The sequence below is a fragment of the Astatotilapia calliptera genome, chromosome 11 (genome assembly GCF_964374335.1).
Source record: "Astatotilapia calliptera chromosome 11, fAstCal68.1, whole genome shotgun sequence".
Taxonomy (NCBI): Eukaryota; Metazoa; Chordata; class Actinopteri; order Cichliformes; family Cichlidae; genus Astatotilapia; species Astatotilapia calliptera.
The window spans coordinates 20,106,536-20,123,142 of record NC_137432.1 but is presented as its reverse complement, the minus strand read 5'-3'; the positions used below and the strand labels follow the sequence as shown (position 1 = coordinate 20,123,142).

Sequence of the window (16,607 nt, the reverse complement as noted above, 5' to 3'; positions counted from 1 at the left end):
AGAGAACATCAATAGCCTCTCCATCAATGCCAGTTAGGTTTGGGTTTTTTGTGTGTGTGCTTTTTTTCCAATAACAGCAGACATGACAAACCGCTAACCAAGGTTTAAGTTTAAATAAAGAGAGTGACTTAAATATCACTTTTATTTGATCATTTTTTAAATAGTTCACAACTACTGTAAAAATCATATCAGAGTATTAAAACAAAATGAACTACCCCAGTCACAATGCTTGCTACGCTTCATAAAGCCTTACAGCACGTCACCACATGCACGTTTCAGCATTGCTGTACATAGGCAGTCTAAGATAGAACACAACAGCACAGGCCACAGACACGACACTCAACATAGTTTCCAGAACGGTACTCGAGCTTTGTGCATGGCACAGTTCATAACTTTAAGGTTTGTCATTCATACAGTGCTTTGCTTCTCTCTGAACAGAGCAAGACTGACAGTTCTTAAGACACCTGCTATGCTGATGAATGCAATGATGATTTACAAAACGGTATTTGACAAAGGTGAAGCATTAGCAGAGTTTCACAAGCATGCGGACACAATATATTAACAGTCTTCATCTTTTGATTGCTTTTGTAGGCTTTATAGACCTGACTACATCTAGGTATGTCTGAGAAAAGGTCTCCCTTGGCACCGCGACTCAAAGAGTAGCTTATGGAAAATGTCAGCTTATATCAGCACAGTCATTTTCAGCATTTGTGCCCAACACACAGCGGACTACACCTACACTGTTAAGTTTACTGTTGCTGTATATACTGTAAGACAGAAAGACTGGATAAAGAGGTATCAGAGTATTTACAGTAATGATCAGAAAACTGACTGCGATATGAGTTCCTCTCCCTCCCCCCTTTAGCAGCTACAGACTAGTCCAGCCCTTCCCGTGCACCGAGAAAATTAAGGACATAACAGTTTCAAGCCTTCGTGTACAGTATATTTCATTTCTCACTGCAGCACAGGAGGGGAAACTGAATCCTGCAGTACTGCGCATTGTTGATGCGTTAAAGCTTTTGCTTGAGTTGCCTCAGTGTACAGTGACTGCTGCGTAATTTATAAAGAGCAGTAGAGGATACCTGTAAAAGGTGCTTTGTTTGTTGAGCTACATTACCTGTTAGCTAGTTCCTGAGAAGATTTGGGGATTTATTGAAACCTTGTCCAGACTAAATGTCCCTGTCAGTACGGTACCACCACAAGCTAACAAAGCTGGGTCAACTTCTAGGCTTCAAGCCTCCTGGAGTAACAGTCTCACTCAAAGATTACAAGTGCATAACTCGCTATATATACTGTATGTAGTGCACTATAACCACCTCTATCTCCATCCCTACCTTTGTATCTCGACGTGGTAGTGAGAGGACACAGTACGAAAGTTGTTTTGACAGTAATAAGTAAACTGATAGGTTACATGCTTTGATAGTGACAGCTGCTGTCGTGGTTTTAGTAATCCCAGATACATGCAAATGCTGTGCACTGTCATTCACACTGCAGTAGAATACCTCGGGCCATCGCTCTGGATGTCCTACTGCTTGTTATTCTCAACAGTAACTGGGTCAAGATTAATATGCCTCTGTTCCAGCTACTGCTTCTCTGCAACATCGTCCACTGGTACGCGATTGAGGCTCTCAACTGTTGCGTTGAAAGGCTGGTTCGGGTCCAGTTGGGCATGTTGAGGAAGCCAGTCCAAATCCTTCTCGTTAAGACAGCGTGCAGTCTTCCTTTGCATTTCCAGTGTGCGGATTTTCACCTTCAAAGACTCAAGCTATAACCTCCGGGATATGTGGCATCTCAGCAGCAACACAGATGAGTTTTATGTATGTTTGTATATTTCTAGGTTTTGTTCTTTCTTTCATAACAGAATCACTGGCAGCCTCCATGTTTTTGCTTGGAGCATTGTTGTCTTTTCTTTTTTTTTTCTTTTTTTTTACATGTTAAGTCCCAAGCAAATAACACACAGAGGAGCCACAGCACTGTCCAGACAACTCCTCAAGTAAAGTACTTGCAGTTTGTTGAGTCAATAGTACAGTATCTTGTGCACTTGAGGTGACCATATGACCTACAAATCATAAGAAAAACGTTTTCAGGGTCAAGTTCATAACCTACATCTTTTCATGCAGTACAAGGTTGTGTACCCAAATGCTGTATGCTTACCCTGGAAGATATGAATTACATGTCTGGTATCCAAAGTCTTTTCCATCACACTCCTCAGCCCCTTCATAGCGGTATCCGTCTCCACAGTAGGCATGTTTACACTCTATGGTAACATGAGACAGCAGGGGCACAGGGGGGTCATGTTATATGTGCACAGCAAAGTACAGCTAATGAACTATAAAAGGACCGGTAACATAGATGCATGACTTACTGACGCAGCCATCGGTGACAACTCTGTTTTTGTCATCACACTCCTCCCCGGTGGAGATCTGCACTATGCCGTCCCCACAGTAACCTTCATCATCGGGGGCATTTTCCATGGACTGGTAGGGCGTGATCTGGAATGGAAAGGTCTTTTGCAGAATTTAAAAAATGTGAACATAAAAGGAAAAGGCTGTTTGAAAGTCAATATCTATTGTTTTTTTAAGGACACATTGCATTGTTGCTACATGCATTTATACCTGGATTGGCAGCCAGCCATCAATGTCTTTGAAATAGAGAGATCTCTGGTCTTTACGGAATGCAAGAGCGTTATCTGTGCGGAGGCGCTCCAGTTCCTCCTCATTGCTCACCACAAATATCTAAATAAAAGGCAAAATAATAGGGTTCCGTGCATTTTAGCACTTTATGAAATAACATTGAAGACCATCATTTGTCATCCCAGCTGGTAACATTTGTCTGCAAGCATTATCTATCTCTCCTGTAAGTGTACTTTAACCTTCCTTTTATCTTTCAAGCTTATTTATTTCCAGTTGTGGTCTAAAGTTTAATAGATTTATCACAGGCATGATGCTTTTAATGATATCTTTGAAGTGTTCTTTTTCTGGATTGGAATGATTGTACAAAATCTTTTTTTTTTTAAATTTTTGTATTTTGTATTTTCTCTAATCCACTCACAGCCAAAAGTATAAATAAAGGTCAAATATATACTTCTAACTTGATCCCTAACTTCTCGCTAGTTATCATGATTGACCTCAAAAAGGAGTTTCTCTTCACTGTCTTTGTTTTATAGCAGTCATTGGATTGACCAATACTTGGAACAATAGGAAAATCCAAGGAATTCTGTGAAGGTCTTAGAAGGAGACTTTTAGATTTATACAAGTTAGGAGGGTCACTTGAAGCCATTTTTAAACCACTGCAGATTTTAAGATTATCAGTTCAAACAACTTATTTGGATGTGTCACTGCTTTGTCCAAGAAAAACCAAATGTCATCTGCAAAAACGTTTTATGATCAGATCAGATAAAGATTGAGCTATTTGGCAAGAATACCAAGACATATGTTTAGAGTAAAGGTGAGGCGTTCAAAACTAAAAATACTGTACAGGCTGTCAAGCATGGTGGTGGTAGCATCATTCTGCAGGGCTGTTTTACTGCCAGTGGTACCAGTAAATTGCACAAAGTGGATGAATTTTTTTTTTTTTTTTAGCTCAAATCAAGAGCTGAAACAGCCTTCCTAAAGCCATTAAAGGTCAATGTTGTACAATCACTCCACCCTGGAAAAAGAGGACGGCACTGCCGTCATTTAATGCACTTCCAGAAAGCATTCGTTTGCAAAAGGTTATTAAAAAGCTACAATTACCATGGCATCGATGCCTATGATGAGCTGATGTAAACTTCTGACCACAACTGTATTACCCTTTGAAACTCTTTACATTTTAATTTGGTGGATTTTTCACTGATTTCACAGATTATTCTATATTTGACTGCAAACCATTCATCTCTCACCGCTGGCACTTTGAGATAATTTCCTGTAGAGGCATAATTTTCAAATGGAGGACTACTCAAAGAGCTGCAGCTACACTTTCCAGGAGGCCCTGGTGGACCGCGCACACCCTTTGCTCCAACCATGTAGACTCCTGCATATACAGGAAGAGGGGGAGAAAAAAAGGAAGGATAAACAAACAGTGGGTCTATATTTAGTCCAAAGTGACAGAATATAGCAGCATTAATGAGTTGTGTACAGCCTACACAAGCTGATATAAATACCACATGTCAGTCTAGCGTCTTTGATTTATCAATCAAGAAGCAAACACAATCAGGATAATTCATACAGGAACTTGATCAAGATAACAAATGTCATCTTGATGATGTGCTGACATAATATTTGTAAAACTGTAGGCTTGCCATCTGTCAATCCATTTTAGCCACATGATGTCATGCTGAGAGAATCCTGTTTCAGCTCGGGGGGATTCGATTTCTCCGGTGCTAAATAAGACTACTGGTGTTACCTCGTACACAGTTTCAAAGTGGGCTTCCTTTACTCACCGGGCTGCGAGCTTTCCCTTCTCACTTTCAGCACAAGTTTTCACGCGCTCACAACGGAAAAAAACACACAACCATCCACAAACTAAATCTCTCCAGCAAACACTTAATTATGACCACAGTTTTCAAGAGTTTTAAATCTACTTTGGGATTTCACCTGTTGCAGGTGGACCAGGAGGGCCGGGGTGGCCTGGAGGTCCCTGCGGGCCTGCTGGCCCTATAGGACCAACGCTTCCTGTGTCTCCTTTCAGTCCCTTAAATTCAAAACAGTGCAGGGTCATTTCCTTACACCACATGTCAAAAAGTACAACTGTCTTGCTATCACTACTGTAAAACAGTGCAACCCACAAACTCCTCACCTGCTTGCCTCTCTTCCCCGGTCGGCCAGTGGGTCCTCTGTTTCCTGAGGTTCCAGGTTCTCCTTTTGGACCCATTTCACCCTCAATAACAGAAAAAAAAAATATCTATATCAGAAAAATTCTGAATTCAAATACATGAATTTAATTGGTTAGCTGGTTAACACTGTAAGGCAGAACCCTTACTGGCGTGAATGAGGATTACTCACTTTTTGTCCAAGCATTCCTGGGAAACCCATTGCACCCTGCGAGTGAGGAAGAGTACATAACATGAATTCAGAATTCTTACAAAGTGTATGTACAATTTTCCTGATACACTCTCCCCACCTTGTCTCCTTTCATCCCATTCTCGCCACGGTCACCTCGGGAACCCTGACAGAGCAGATTACATTCATTTAGTTTACTGTCAAAGTAGTTAATCAATAAATCCTACGGTATTTACAGCTGAATGGTGCCACTTACCTTTTCCCCTTTATACCCAGGTAAGCCCTAGGATTAAAGATTTATAACAAGCATGAAACACGATGAAACAAAACTCACTAAAGATCACTAAACAGCATATGTAAAATTTTACCCTCGGCCCAATTGGTCCTCTGGATCCAGGCAAACCCATCAGCCCCGGGTCACCTTTCTCCCCCTGACACAAAGGTAAACATGAATAACCTGAATGAGCTTTTGTCTTTAAAATAAGAAATGTCATATGCGGACATTGAACGTTAAAGGTTCTTTTATTACGTTTACAGTAAAGCGTTCACCAAAGGAAAGGCTGTTTGCATGTTACATAACTGGTAATCCAGGGTTTTAGTTTATTTGACTGCAAATCAGACTTGTGTAATAAACCATTCTGGTTCTTATTGGTCTCATATATTGACATATTTTATAAGATCTACATTATGACTTACTCACTTTGGCCCCACTTGGTCCTGACCATCCTGTTGGTCCTCTTTTCCCAGGAAGTCCAGGAGGGCCTGTCCGACCCTGACAGGAGACATAACTGTTTTTTAAGTTAATGAAATCAGAGCCTTTTATGCCTGTTTGAACATATATATATATATATATATATATATATATATATATATATATATATATATATGTCTGAATGAATTATTTGCTGCATTAGCTGACGGCCAGCTCACTACAGCATTTTTCAGACGCTGCTGCACATGTAGGGGGAGAATGGCTTTAACGAGCCCTGTCACTTTGCTCTCTTTAATTAAATGATGGGCTGTATATAGAACAGGAGTCTGTGCTTGTGGGAAATAAAATGATTAATAACCTGGCTGAAACACTAAGCTAAATTGCTCTGCGGTGCTGCAAAGCTGCTCAGTCAGGCCGCTGAAGCTCCCCCATTGGACAGCTTTGATTCATTTAGGAGGACGCTACTCTTCTACCTGTGCTCATCACATAGTGTGTCCCGAACTTTCAATAAAGCTTTATGTTAGGAGAAGGAGGACCGTCGGACAGGCTAGCCTGATGCGGAATGTTGATAGGGAAGCAATATGCTCCGCTTCGGTGAGAGAAACAGACTGAGAGCATGTAAAGTCCCTCAGCCACAAAAACAGCCTGTCTCAGCAGCCCTGCACCCATTTGCCTCCTGTCAGTGTGTCTGTTCTGCCTCCTGTCAAGGTTGTATATCCTCACAATTTCGGGATGTACACAAGCAGGCACTGGCAGCACTGTGACTTACAGCGAGCGAGCAGGCGGAGGCATTGTATCTCATTTTTTGAGTAAATCCACTTAGCAAAGAAAATGGAGTGATTAATGGAGACTCTCACCTTTTGACCAGGTCTTCCTATTTCTCCCTGACAACAGGATGTGGAGGAGGGGACAAGGACGGCAGTCATTTAATGCACTTCCAGAAAGCATTTGTGTGCAAAAGGTCAGTTGCACTTTAGCTTATTAGAATAATAAGCAGACAGTCTAGTTTTATCTAATTTCGATAAGTACACTCCTTACCTTTTCTCCTTTAGGCCCTGCTATCCCAGGTAATCCAGGGGGACCCTAATGAACATAAAAAGAAAACATTAGATTTGTGCTATATGCTCCTAAATCACAGAGATAGCCATCTAAATTCATTTTATTGTCCACAGCATCCCACCACAGATCTGTTCTGTTTCTGGAAGCTGCAGTTTCAATTAGCTAAAGGCTGAGTGGCCACTATTGATTTAAAAGCTGCCTTGTGGGCCTCCTTTGATAAAGAGAAATGCTGCTGCGGTTGGACCTCTGATGAGCAACCGCAGCAAAAGCTTTAACAATCAGTTGGTAAATCTGCTTTCACTTATGAAATGCTGGAACACAGTGGAGAACAGTGGAGCAGGTTGGGTTATGAGGGCCTTTTGAACCGAAAGGTCTTTGCATCTTTCAATCACTAGAGAACACAAACACCTGGACACAAGCATGTTTTGGTGAGCCCTGGAATTTACGCGACCCAGTGCTCGTTTCCAAGCAGACAGCTCTTCAGACAGTTTCTGAGAATGATGTGTGGGACACTGGCAGCCGGTGGAAAAAGGCTATTTGTGTCTCAGCTAAAAGTGGAGCGTTAATGGGTTGCTGTGTTGCATGGGCCAGAGAAATCCCCATCTCCTGCTATACAGGAACTATCAAGTTGGAGAAGACATGCGGTTAATATGTAGTTGGGGTACTAATATTTAACACCTTAAAACTACGTAGACTCCAACATGAAACAGAGACTGACGCTTTAGTTATAGTGGTGATGAATCCTGTTACATTATGAGAGATTTATTGGAAGAGTCCAATAACAGTGGCACGGTTCCAGATACAAAAGGATAGCCATGATGTTTTAGGAATAGCCTGGTTTCCCACCTGAGGTCCTGGGGGGCCAGGAGGCCCCGGAGGGCCTGCTGGGCAAGAAGAAACTTTATTGTTATTGTCCACATCAGACTCGCGACCACCACGGGAATTTCCATCACTCTGTAAAATATAAATAAAGATGCAATTCGATGACTTCTTCGGTCTTGACAACATTTGCAAGAGCAGGTTTGATGCTATTCATACAGTTGTTGACATTAAATTCGAGAGACTCTTGACCAGGGGTCAAAAGGCTGTAAGAAATGTGGTGTTTTTGGATATAAATCAAGGACATGTCAATAGTTAGAGATTCACAATAGAAAGTCACATGACTTTGACTCACATGAGGGTAGAGGCGCCAAAGTGAAGGGGGTGGAGGAAACAGCGGTGGTGGAGGCGGACTCACTAAACAGCATGGGTTGAACCTCTTCTGCTGATCCGGTGATCTGAGAGCTGCGCAAGGTGGGCATGCAGTCACAAATTAAACAGGGTATCAAAGGTATATGAAGCCAGGAAGGTTTTTTTGTGTGTTGTTTTAACTTCTGCACCCGCGATAATGAATGCGAGATGAGAAAAACTTCATTTACGACAAATTAAGGCGGGACAGATCAAAAATTTGACAAACTGAAGCAATTACAGCATGCTGGAGCAGCACAAGCAACAGAGAAACAGGTGCAAACTATCAAATCATGACACCCATCCAGCAGAATTCCTAGCACTGGACGGATATGAAGCCCATGTGCCTCTCACTGAAGAGCCGGAGCTGTTCTCGCTATTTATAGAGGCCTTTCCAACCTACCTCATGGACAACAAGAAAATAAAAACAAGGGTATTATCATGAGTGCCACGTGAATCTCAAATTGAGACTTTCAGAATCCGTGCTTTTGCAGCTCAAATCCACCAGCTCCTGTGCACGCACAGTACAGTATACAGTGTTCAAGCTCAGGATTAAAACGCTCTTACCTGCTGGGAATGAATCAAAGTTGTCCAGAAAAGAAGGCTGAGCCAGGCCATAACAAAACCACAATGGCAGATACAGTCCAAGTGTTAGAAGAGTCATGCTGCTCCGGATAGTTGCCTGACTTTATTTCTGATCCACAGCAGCTCTCACGCTGTCTTTTTCCACTCCCTCTCTTCTCACTGTCCTCTCTCTCTGCCCCCCTCCCTCTGCGTTCACTCTGCTGTGTCTCCTTTACGCCCTCAGAAGAGGGTACGCTGACCAATACCCATTAAATCTTTCCTCTGCATCAGTGTGCACTAAAATTACAGGAGACAGCCTGCCAGCTGCTCCTGGTGCCAATATTAGATCTCTACTACTGCAGTGGGGGGCTTTTGTTATTGTCTCTCTTCAGGGAAAGTTGTGAGACTCTCTGTGTGCTTTTCTGCAAGACATGCTGAGAGCATTCTGAATGAAGATGTCAATATGTTACAACTTTCTTAGATGTATCAGTCTACAGTCTAATTATGTTTAGATGAATGTGTTTTTTTGTGATGAAGTACACTGTGCATCAAGTTATTTAGTGCGCACTATACTGCTGTGGCAAGTCTTTTACACAATGTCATGTGTCTGCATTTCCAAAGGACCTAGAAAAACAGACTCCATTACTTCTCAGCAGCACTTTAACCTCCTAGGACCTGCGTCCACATGTGTGGACATCACATTTTGGGTTATTTAGACTAAAATACTCAATTTTGCTCTACATGGGCCTGATATCCACTTACAAGGACATTATACTGCTACTGTTCTATCAAAATTTTAAACGAATATCCTCATATGTGGCTCTGATTTTTCTTAAAAACAAAAATAAGGTAAAAACAAAAATCTGGTAATTCTTTGTTTTTACATTCATCGGGCCCCAATATGCCCAAATATCAAAGAGAAATTAAAAATGCATGCTGGGGAAGAGTTCAGGTCCTAGGAGGTTAAGATAAATTATGCTTTTTTCTTTATATAAATTACAAAAAGCAATCATGTCAAGCTTGCAACTTAAGAGATACAAAGCAATGCAATTTTCTACCAAATTATTTTAGCTTGCATTGCTTTTTTTGTTGCGCATTTAGGATTTTTCAGACAAGTTGTGGAAAAGGATACAAAACTTATGGAAATGAGAAAAATCCTGTTGATTTCATCTAAAGTTTCCCCATTACTGACAAATCTCTACATTCAACTGTAAAGATTAGCTGGTTCATTTGCAAAAAGAAAAAAAAGTTTGTCAAATGCGTTTATTTTCTCCTTTTCTCCAGATTTAATTTTATTACATTTCATTAATGTAGGCAATACTCAACAGGGCAACTCACAGTTGCAGTCCAGATTAAGAGGGGAAAAAACTGACATAAAGAAACAGCATGCACTCTGTGTGAAATGTTTTATTGTAGTCATATTTTTCATATTATTCACAGTATAGTAATAGCAAAATATTAGATTAATTAATGGAAACAACCAGAAAAACAAAAGCAGTTTGATATTTTCCAGGAGAAAACCGTCACTGCTGTTCTGAAACGCTCTGGAAATCTACAGGTTGGAACGTGTGAGCCAAGGAAACTCCTGCAAGCAGACAACACAGTGTTTATATTAGCTATACGGTGTAATAAGATCTAGAGGAATATTGTACTGTAATGGAGATCTAAGCAGTAAAACAGAGGTTTTTCCAGGTAATAAAAATTAACTAAAAGTTTTCTTCAAATTTTCAAAACTAAATCTTGTCAGCTTCAAGTCTGACAGGAATGAATTAAAGTTGGGTGTCGAAAGGTAAAGGCGCAACACTAAAAGTCAGGGACAAGTCTTTCTGCTGGCACAGCCGTGGAGCTCAGCGCTGTGGATACATTACTCAATACAACCTTCAACCGTGTCTGCAAAAGGTTGCGTGGATACGTTCAACATAAACACGGAGGGCCTTGCTTTCTAATTATGGGAGCCCTGAAATAGAAAGGTCAGGTTGGTGTTAGGTGGAGGGATTGTGAGTGGAATACAACAGTTCTGGTGCACCTGGAGCAGGAGGATTACGGCTCAGCGAGGCATGTTGGTAACATAGCCCTCAAAGGATGAGGAAGAGTCAAGTAAACATGAAGCTGTTTATTGTATGCAAAGCAGAGACCAAAGAAACACTGGATTAAATCAGGCTTGGCTTTACTGCTGTGTCTGCTGGTGTCACTCAGTCTCTTTATGCCTTCTGTGGTGCACCAGGACCAAATACTAAAAACATTCTGTGATCTGATTTGCAGCCTTTTGTCATATAGTACCGCTTATAGTCTGCAAGGACTCAGGGCTGCAAAGGTGTAAAACATGCTATGAGATGAGATTTCTGATATGAGTGATATATGTCAAGTCTTTATTCCAGACTGTGTTAACATGTTCGGACCGCCTTAGACCCTCCATGTTTCTCCAGTGTACGGCAAACGCTCCACAGCGCAGAAGTCCAGATATTTGATAGAGCCACAGAGATGCTCTGACTATGGTAGGAGTTGTTATTACAACCGTGACCACAAGGTGGAGCATTATTTTTCTAGAGTTGCCTGTGCATGTAGAGAATTTTACTCCAGGTGCACCTGGGAGACGCTCACCCTCAAGTCTGTCTGGCAGGCAAGACGTGGTTAATGTTGTTGCATACTTTATAAACATGCAGACTCTATAAACATGTGCTCCTAACAGTTGTAGTTACCTGCTGCTTCCTGTCTGAGGAAGGGTCAATGAGCACATTGATGAGACTTGGTCTCTCCCAGTCACTCAGGCTAAGCTGTAAGGCACTGCGCAGCTCCTCCACCGTCCTCACCAGCAACCCTCGACCTCCGAACGCCTTCATCACCTCATCATAGCGAGCGTCAGGTAGAAGGGACACGGGAGGGGCCCTACAGTGTGACGATGTAAGACAACTTTTGCTACGTCATAGCATAAGACATCAATAAAAACTATCAGTGAATTCACTTTATGATCATTTTCTCAAAAGTATCTCACTCACACAGAGGTCAGCTCTCCCATTTGTTTCATTGCTTTCCATGTTTCAGAATCTACTCCGCTGTAAATGCCGTTATTATTGACCACAATAACAACCACGGGTAGGCTATACCTGATTTACAAAACACAAAGAGAAGAATGTGAAGTCAATAGACGGTTAAACTGCAAATACTGAATAGAAACACTGGACTCAGTTCACCTGCACATGGTCTCAACCTCCATACCAGAAAACCCAAAGGCACTGTCTCCCTCCACACAGACGACCCTTCGGCCGGTGTTCTGGCTCGCCTCCACAGCAGCTGCTGCGATAGCAAACCCGAGACCTACTCCCATTGTTCCAAAAGTGCCTGCATCCAGTCTGAACATCATCAAAATTAGTTTACAGCAATCTAATAGATATACATTAACTCACAGTTTAGTCTAAATTGATTTGTTAGCATAAAAAAAACAACAAAAAAGTCAGTGCGCTTGACTGGCTTACCTGTGTCGAGGTAGGTAGTTATTTAACATGGTGCGTCCGATGTCCATTGTGTTTGCACCCTCGCTGACAATGATGCAGTCATGTGGCAGCAGCTGGGAGATGTGATGAAACACTGTGTAGTAGTTCAAGGGCACTGTAGACTGTAGAGCAAGTGCCTATTGGCAAGAAACACAAAAAACAGAGACAACATCTAAATGGATTAAATATATAATTTAATGTCATCGGCAGGCTGATACAGTGTAACCATGCACAGAACAACAATGTAAGCTTTCCATTGGTGGTCCAAATTCTAAGGAAGGATTAGAAGAACTTTGGTGAAACCCACCTTTGATATTTTTGCATTAGCAGCAATCTTGCTCTTTAACGTGCTCCACCACTCAGCGTTAGAGGGGTATTTCCAACCATCTCTACGGACACACAGTAGCAGCTGAAGAAAAAAAAACAAAAACACTGCTATTACAGTTGAATGTTACTGTACTCGTGTCACTGATATAGAGAATATAGTCGAGCTAAAAATACAGCACAAGACGTTTCAAAGAAATCATCTGGTCCTTACCTGGTCTTAAAATTTGGTAGATGCAACCTCAGAGGAAGAACAACCCCATGACATTTAACACAATGTAATCGTAATAAAATGCAAAAGCAGTCTTGTGAATGTCCTCACTGTTTCCATAGGAACTGAGAGAGAATGTAGAAGCCAGGTGCTGCTAATCAAATGCATTTGATTAACTGATCATCAGCAAGTGGTCGTGTGTGAACACAATGCCGAGGAGGAAAGACAACACCAATCTCAGCAAATGTTGCTGTCCATTAATCTGGGAATGATTATAAGGCCATTTGCAAACAATTTCAAGTCCATCATCGTACTGTGAGGAAAATTATTCACAAGTGGAAATCTTATTAACAAATTCACCCCAAGGTCAGACCATGCAGCGCTCAGAGAAACTGCAAAAAACCCAAGAAGTACATCTCAGGCCTCAATTAACATATATTAGCAATTCAAACTCCTCTGTATATGAAATACGCTTTGTTTTTGCCATTTTGCTTTTTACAGACATATTTTTTGTCGCATATTTCAGTCTGAAAATTCAGTGAGAGGAGCAAAGAAAATATAAAAACAAACAAAAAACTCTGAACAAAGTGTTCAGACCTCAGTGTCGTCAGGCTTAAAAACCAATGATTAAATAAGCCATTAAGAGCTGCACAAGTACAACCAGATCTTATGCTATAGTGAATTATCTATGAGAGAAAAACATAGTTCTACACAGGTTCTTACCATTAGCGCAAATGTTGATGAAACAGGTTTGCTTTTGATTCCTAAATTAACGTTATGGGAAAGACATCAAAGAGAAAGATGAGCCAATGGGCTGAGTTGCTGAAAATGTACCTGAGTGGCAACAGCACTGATATCTCCAAGGAGAGCAACAGCTGGCCTCACGTTATTGCCCATCTCCTCAGCACAAAGGTCAACCTGCAAACGGATCACAGTGGGGTTATATCATTACAGCTTTTGCAGCACCAGATTTGGCAAAACTAACTCTCTCATGACAAGGCAAAAGATTAACAACCAAATAGACTACTAGCTTTAAACCAGATCTTTTAATGCTGATTTTTCTCAAACCATAAACTCGGTCATTTACATACCTGAATGATCTTAACATTAGGGTTAAATCTAGGCGAAAGACCAAAATGGAGCATCCAATTTAGCCTGGCTCCAAACAGAAGTATGACATCAGCCTGGAGAAGAGCTCTGGGTAACAAGGGAAAAAATACATAAAAAACAAACAGCAGAAGAGGTCAAACAATGGATTCTCATTAAACAAGACTAAAAATTTTAGATCCTGACTAGTTAGAAGATGCAGAATTTAGGAGCCAGATAGATGACCATGACACAAATGTTTGTTTGCCATCTAAACATGTACTGTCAACTATTCTTGGCCTAAAAAATATAGAAATAGAAACTTCGTGCCACTTCTCCCTTAGGCAGAATGTTTTTCGATCCTAATAATGCATATAGAAGGTGAATTTTGTCTTCTAGCTAAAAACACATTCAAAATAGGAGCTGCACTCAAAACACATCCGTCTGTCTGGATGTTAGACTGTTTTCTTTTTTGAAAAATCTGACCATCGCTTTTAAAAAACAAGTACTTTTATAAGTGTATTATTATACACTTACCTAACACTTCATTAGGTACACCAGTTCAACTGCACATTAATACCTAACCAGCCAATCAGTTGGCAGCAGCTCAATACATCAATACAATCATCAAAATTGTAAAAATGTTGCCCGGTCTGATGAGTCTGGATTTCTGCTGCAACATTCAGATGGCAGGGTCAGATTTTGGCACACACAGCACAAAGGCATCAATCCATCCAGCCTTGTTTCAACTGTTAATATCAACTGAGCATTGATTAAACCCCAAAGCCTGCATGGGTATTGCTGAGCATGTCTATGCCTTCTACTTCAGGAAGATTAAAACACACTAAAGTTACAGAGTTCTGCTGGACTACTCTATTAAGGAGAAGCTCTACAGATTGTTACAACTTTGTCTGGTTACTACCAGGTGTGATTGTGCAGTGTGAGGCTTACCTTGAGCGTGCAGCAGCTACACAGTTGGCATGGTCATCAGGAAGAACCCCTTTTCCCATCGGGGTGGGCAGGAAGGGAAGGCCACTCATTTCAATAAGCTCCCTCAGCACAGTCTCTGCTCTGCCGTAGGCTGCTCCTATTGGCGGAAAAACACAGGTTGGTTAGGCTTAGTTAATTTGAAAAGAGGTGGCAATTGCTTCTTTTGTTTCAGTTACCTTTGCCGATGATGACCAAGGGTGTCTTGGCTGCTTTTAAGACAGATATGGCTTCTGTGACTGAACCCTGGTCAGCCAAACTCACTGGTGGAGGTGGACAGCAGGACACCTCTCTGAGCGAGAGACACACTTCTCTGAGAGTCTATACACCTGATGTTTAACGAGTGATACTGTGCATAAAAATGTATTTATTTATTTTTAAATCCAAGAATGACAACAAACCTAACTTTGCTCCTCTCCACTTTAGCATTAACCATGTCGCCTGCAATATCCACATAACAAGCACCTGGACGCCCATAGATGCTTGTGCGGACCGCCTGTGACCAACCAAATACCAGAAAACTTTACACAGACGTGATGAAAATAATCATCATCATCCAGATCTGTTCGATACATTAAAAGAACAAACAGACAGTGTGAGGGCATTGTTATACAACCTTCTCTATCACTGAGGGGATGGCTTCTAGACTGCTGGGTCTCGCTGAAAACTTGCTGTACAGGCGGCATGCTTCCACCTGGCAACATGGAGAAACAGAATCAGCGTAGAGAAGCGGTGTCAGGCAAAAATCCACATCGAGACACGTGTTACCTGAGGAAACTCCTGAAAGGCTCCTGCAGTTTCCTGATTTCGATCCGAAGACCCTCCGATAACAACCACCGGCCTGTGCAAAGCCAGCATCACTTCATAAACACCTTGTTAGTTGTACAGTACACAGCAGTGGTTATGGAGTCATACCAGCAGTTCATGTTGGCATTGGCCATTCCACCCAGGGCATGGATGAGCCCAGGTCCAGAAACCACAAGACAGGCCCCTGGTCTGGATTCAGATAACCACAGGAAACAGCAACATGTGAATAACAGTGCTGGGCACCAGCTGTTCACCTTATTCGGTACAGAATTAGATTTTACCTCCCAGTAATGTATCCGACGGCAGACGCTGCATAGCACGCCTGTTATGCGACAGAAATTATTTGATGTCAGCATGGCAGTGCAATGCTTTTGTTAGGGATTACTAAGGTTGTACAAAACAACGAGTTACCGCTTGCTCGTTGCGCATTCCTACGTATCTGATTCCTGCAGCCTGAGCAGCCATGGCCACTTCGATAATCGGAACTCCAACTATCCCAAACATGTAGTCCACTTTCTGCAGGGAGATTGGTTGAACGTTGGATTGAACAAGTTTTGTAAAAAAGTAGCATTATTAATAAGAGGGGGAAATGCTTTTATGAAAAGTTTAGTGATCCTGACCGCACCGCACTTGGACTTTGACACATTGCTCAACAGTTACATCTGAGCAAAGACACAAACAGGGAGAATATTTCTGTTGGAGTGCCACATGTTTGCAGACGACGTCATTCCTACCTGAGCCTTTAGAGACTCAGCGATGAGCTGAGCTCCTGTCACTTCGTCCATGACCGTGAGGAGACAGCAGGCAGCGCAATGTCAAACCGCACTGTCACAAACCACAAGGTGAGGCTGGACTGCGACTTGAGCAAGTTTGCATCAGAGCCCTTGAGCAAAGGTCTCTGCTTGGTTTGTTTTTGGACCTGCATCCGCCCCCTTACTTCCACTTCCGAGTTACGAGCCAATCACGGGAGCCAATGCGTGTGACCTCACGTCCTACCGAGAAGTGCAAAAAGAAATTCAGTTGTGTAGACTAGATACTATATTTTATTTAGTTATTTCTAATAAATATTAGAATCTAGAGTTTAAGCATAGACCTTGTAGTCGGTCTTTGGTTTAATGCATCATTTTAAATAAATTAATAAATATGGATGGAACAGAATC

At 41.7% G+C, this 16,607-nt stretch overlaps 2 protein-coding genes across 5 annotated transcripts; both read right to left on the bottom strand.

The window, feature by feature from the left end:
* Positions 1–1,849: 1,849 nt before the first annotated feature.
* colq (collagen-like tail subunit (single strand of homotrimer) of asymmetric acetylcholinesterase) lies at positions 1,850–8,778 on the bottom strand. 4 transcript variants are annotated; one of them, XM_026183477.2, is made up of 17 exons: positions 8,545–8,778; positions 7,925–8,034; positions 7,597–7,704; positions 6,730–6,774; positions 6,549–6,575; positions 5,680–5,751; positions 5,348–5,410; positions 5,236–5,262; positions 5,101–5,145; positions 4,983–5,018; positions 4,777–4,857; positions 4,575–4,671; positions 3,881–4,011; positions 2,616–2,735; positions 2,366–2,492; positions 2,155–2,257; positions 1,850–2,059 (listed from the first exon to the last, which is right to left on the bottom strand). In XM_026183477.2, the coding sequence occupies exons 1-17, from the start codon at positions 8,639–8,641 to the stop codon at positions 1,990–1,992; spliced, it is 1,359 nt and encodes a 452-aa protein (XP_026039262.2). In that variant the 5' UTR covers positions 8,642–8,778; the 3' UTR covers positions 1,850–1,989. The 4 variants fall into 4 exon arrangements, with proteins under 4 accessions (XP_026039262.2, XP_026039261.2, XP_026039264.2 ...); XM_026183476.2 differs by having other exon boundaries at positions 2,366–2,507; positions 8,545–8,775; XM_026183479.2 differs by lacking the exon at positions 6,549–6,575.
* Positions 8,779–9,930: 1,152 nt separating this feature from the next.
* Positions 9,931–16,399, bottom strand: hacl1 (2-hydroxyacyl-CoA lyase 1). Its single transcript, XM_026185515.2, has 17 exons — positions 16,182–16,399; positions 15,859–15,963; positions 15,729–15,769; positions 15,556–15,636; positions 15,409–15,481; positions 15,257–15,334; positions 15,042–15,136; positions 14,820–14,932; positions 14,605–14,740; positions 13,659–13,764; positions 13,402–13,485; positions 12,340–12,441; positions 12,015–12,169; positions 11,733–11,891; positions 11,538–11,645; positions 11,241–11,427; positions 9,931–10,126 (listed from the first exon to the last, which is right to left on the bottom strand). Exons 1-17 carry the CDS (start codon positions 16,230–16,232, stop codon positions 10,094–10,096), a joined length of 1,707 nt encoding a protein of 568 aa, XP_026041300.1. The 5' UTR covers positions 16,233–16,399; the 3' UTR covers positions 9,931–10,093.
* Positions 16,400–16,607: the final 208 nt, after the last annotated feature.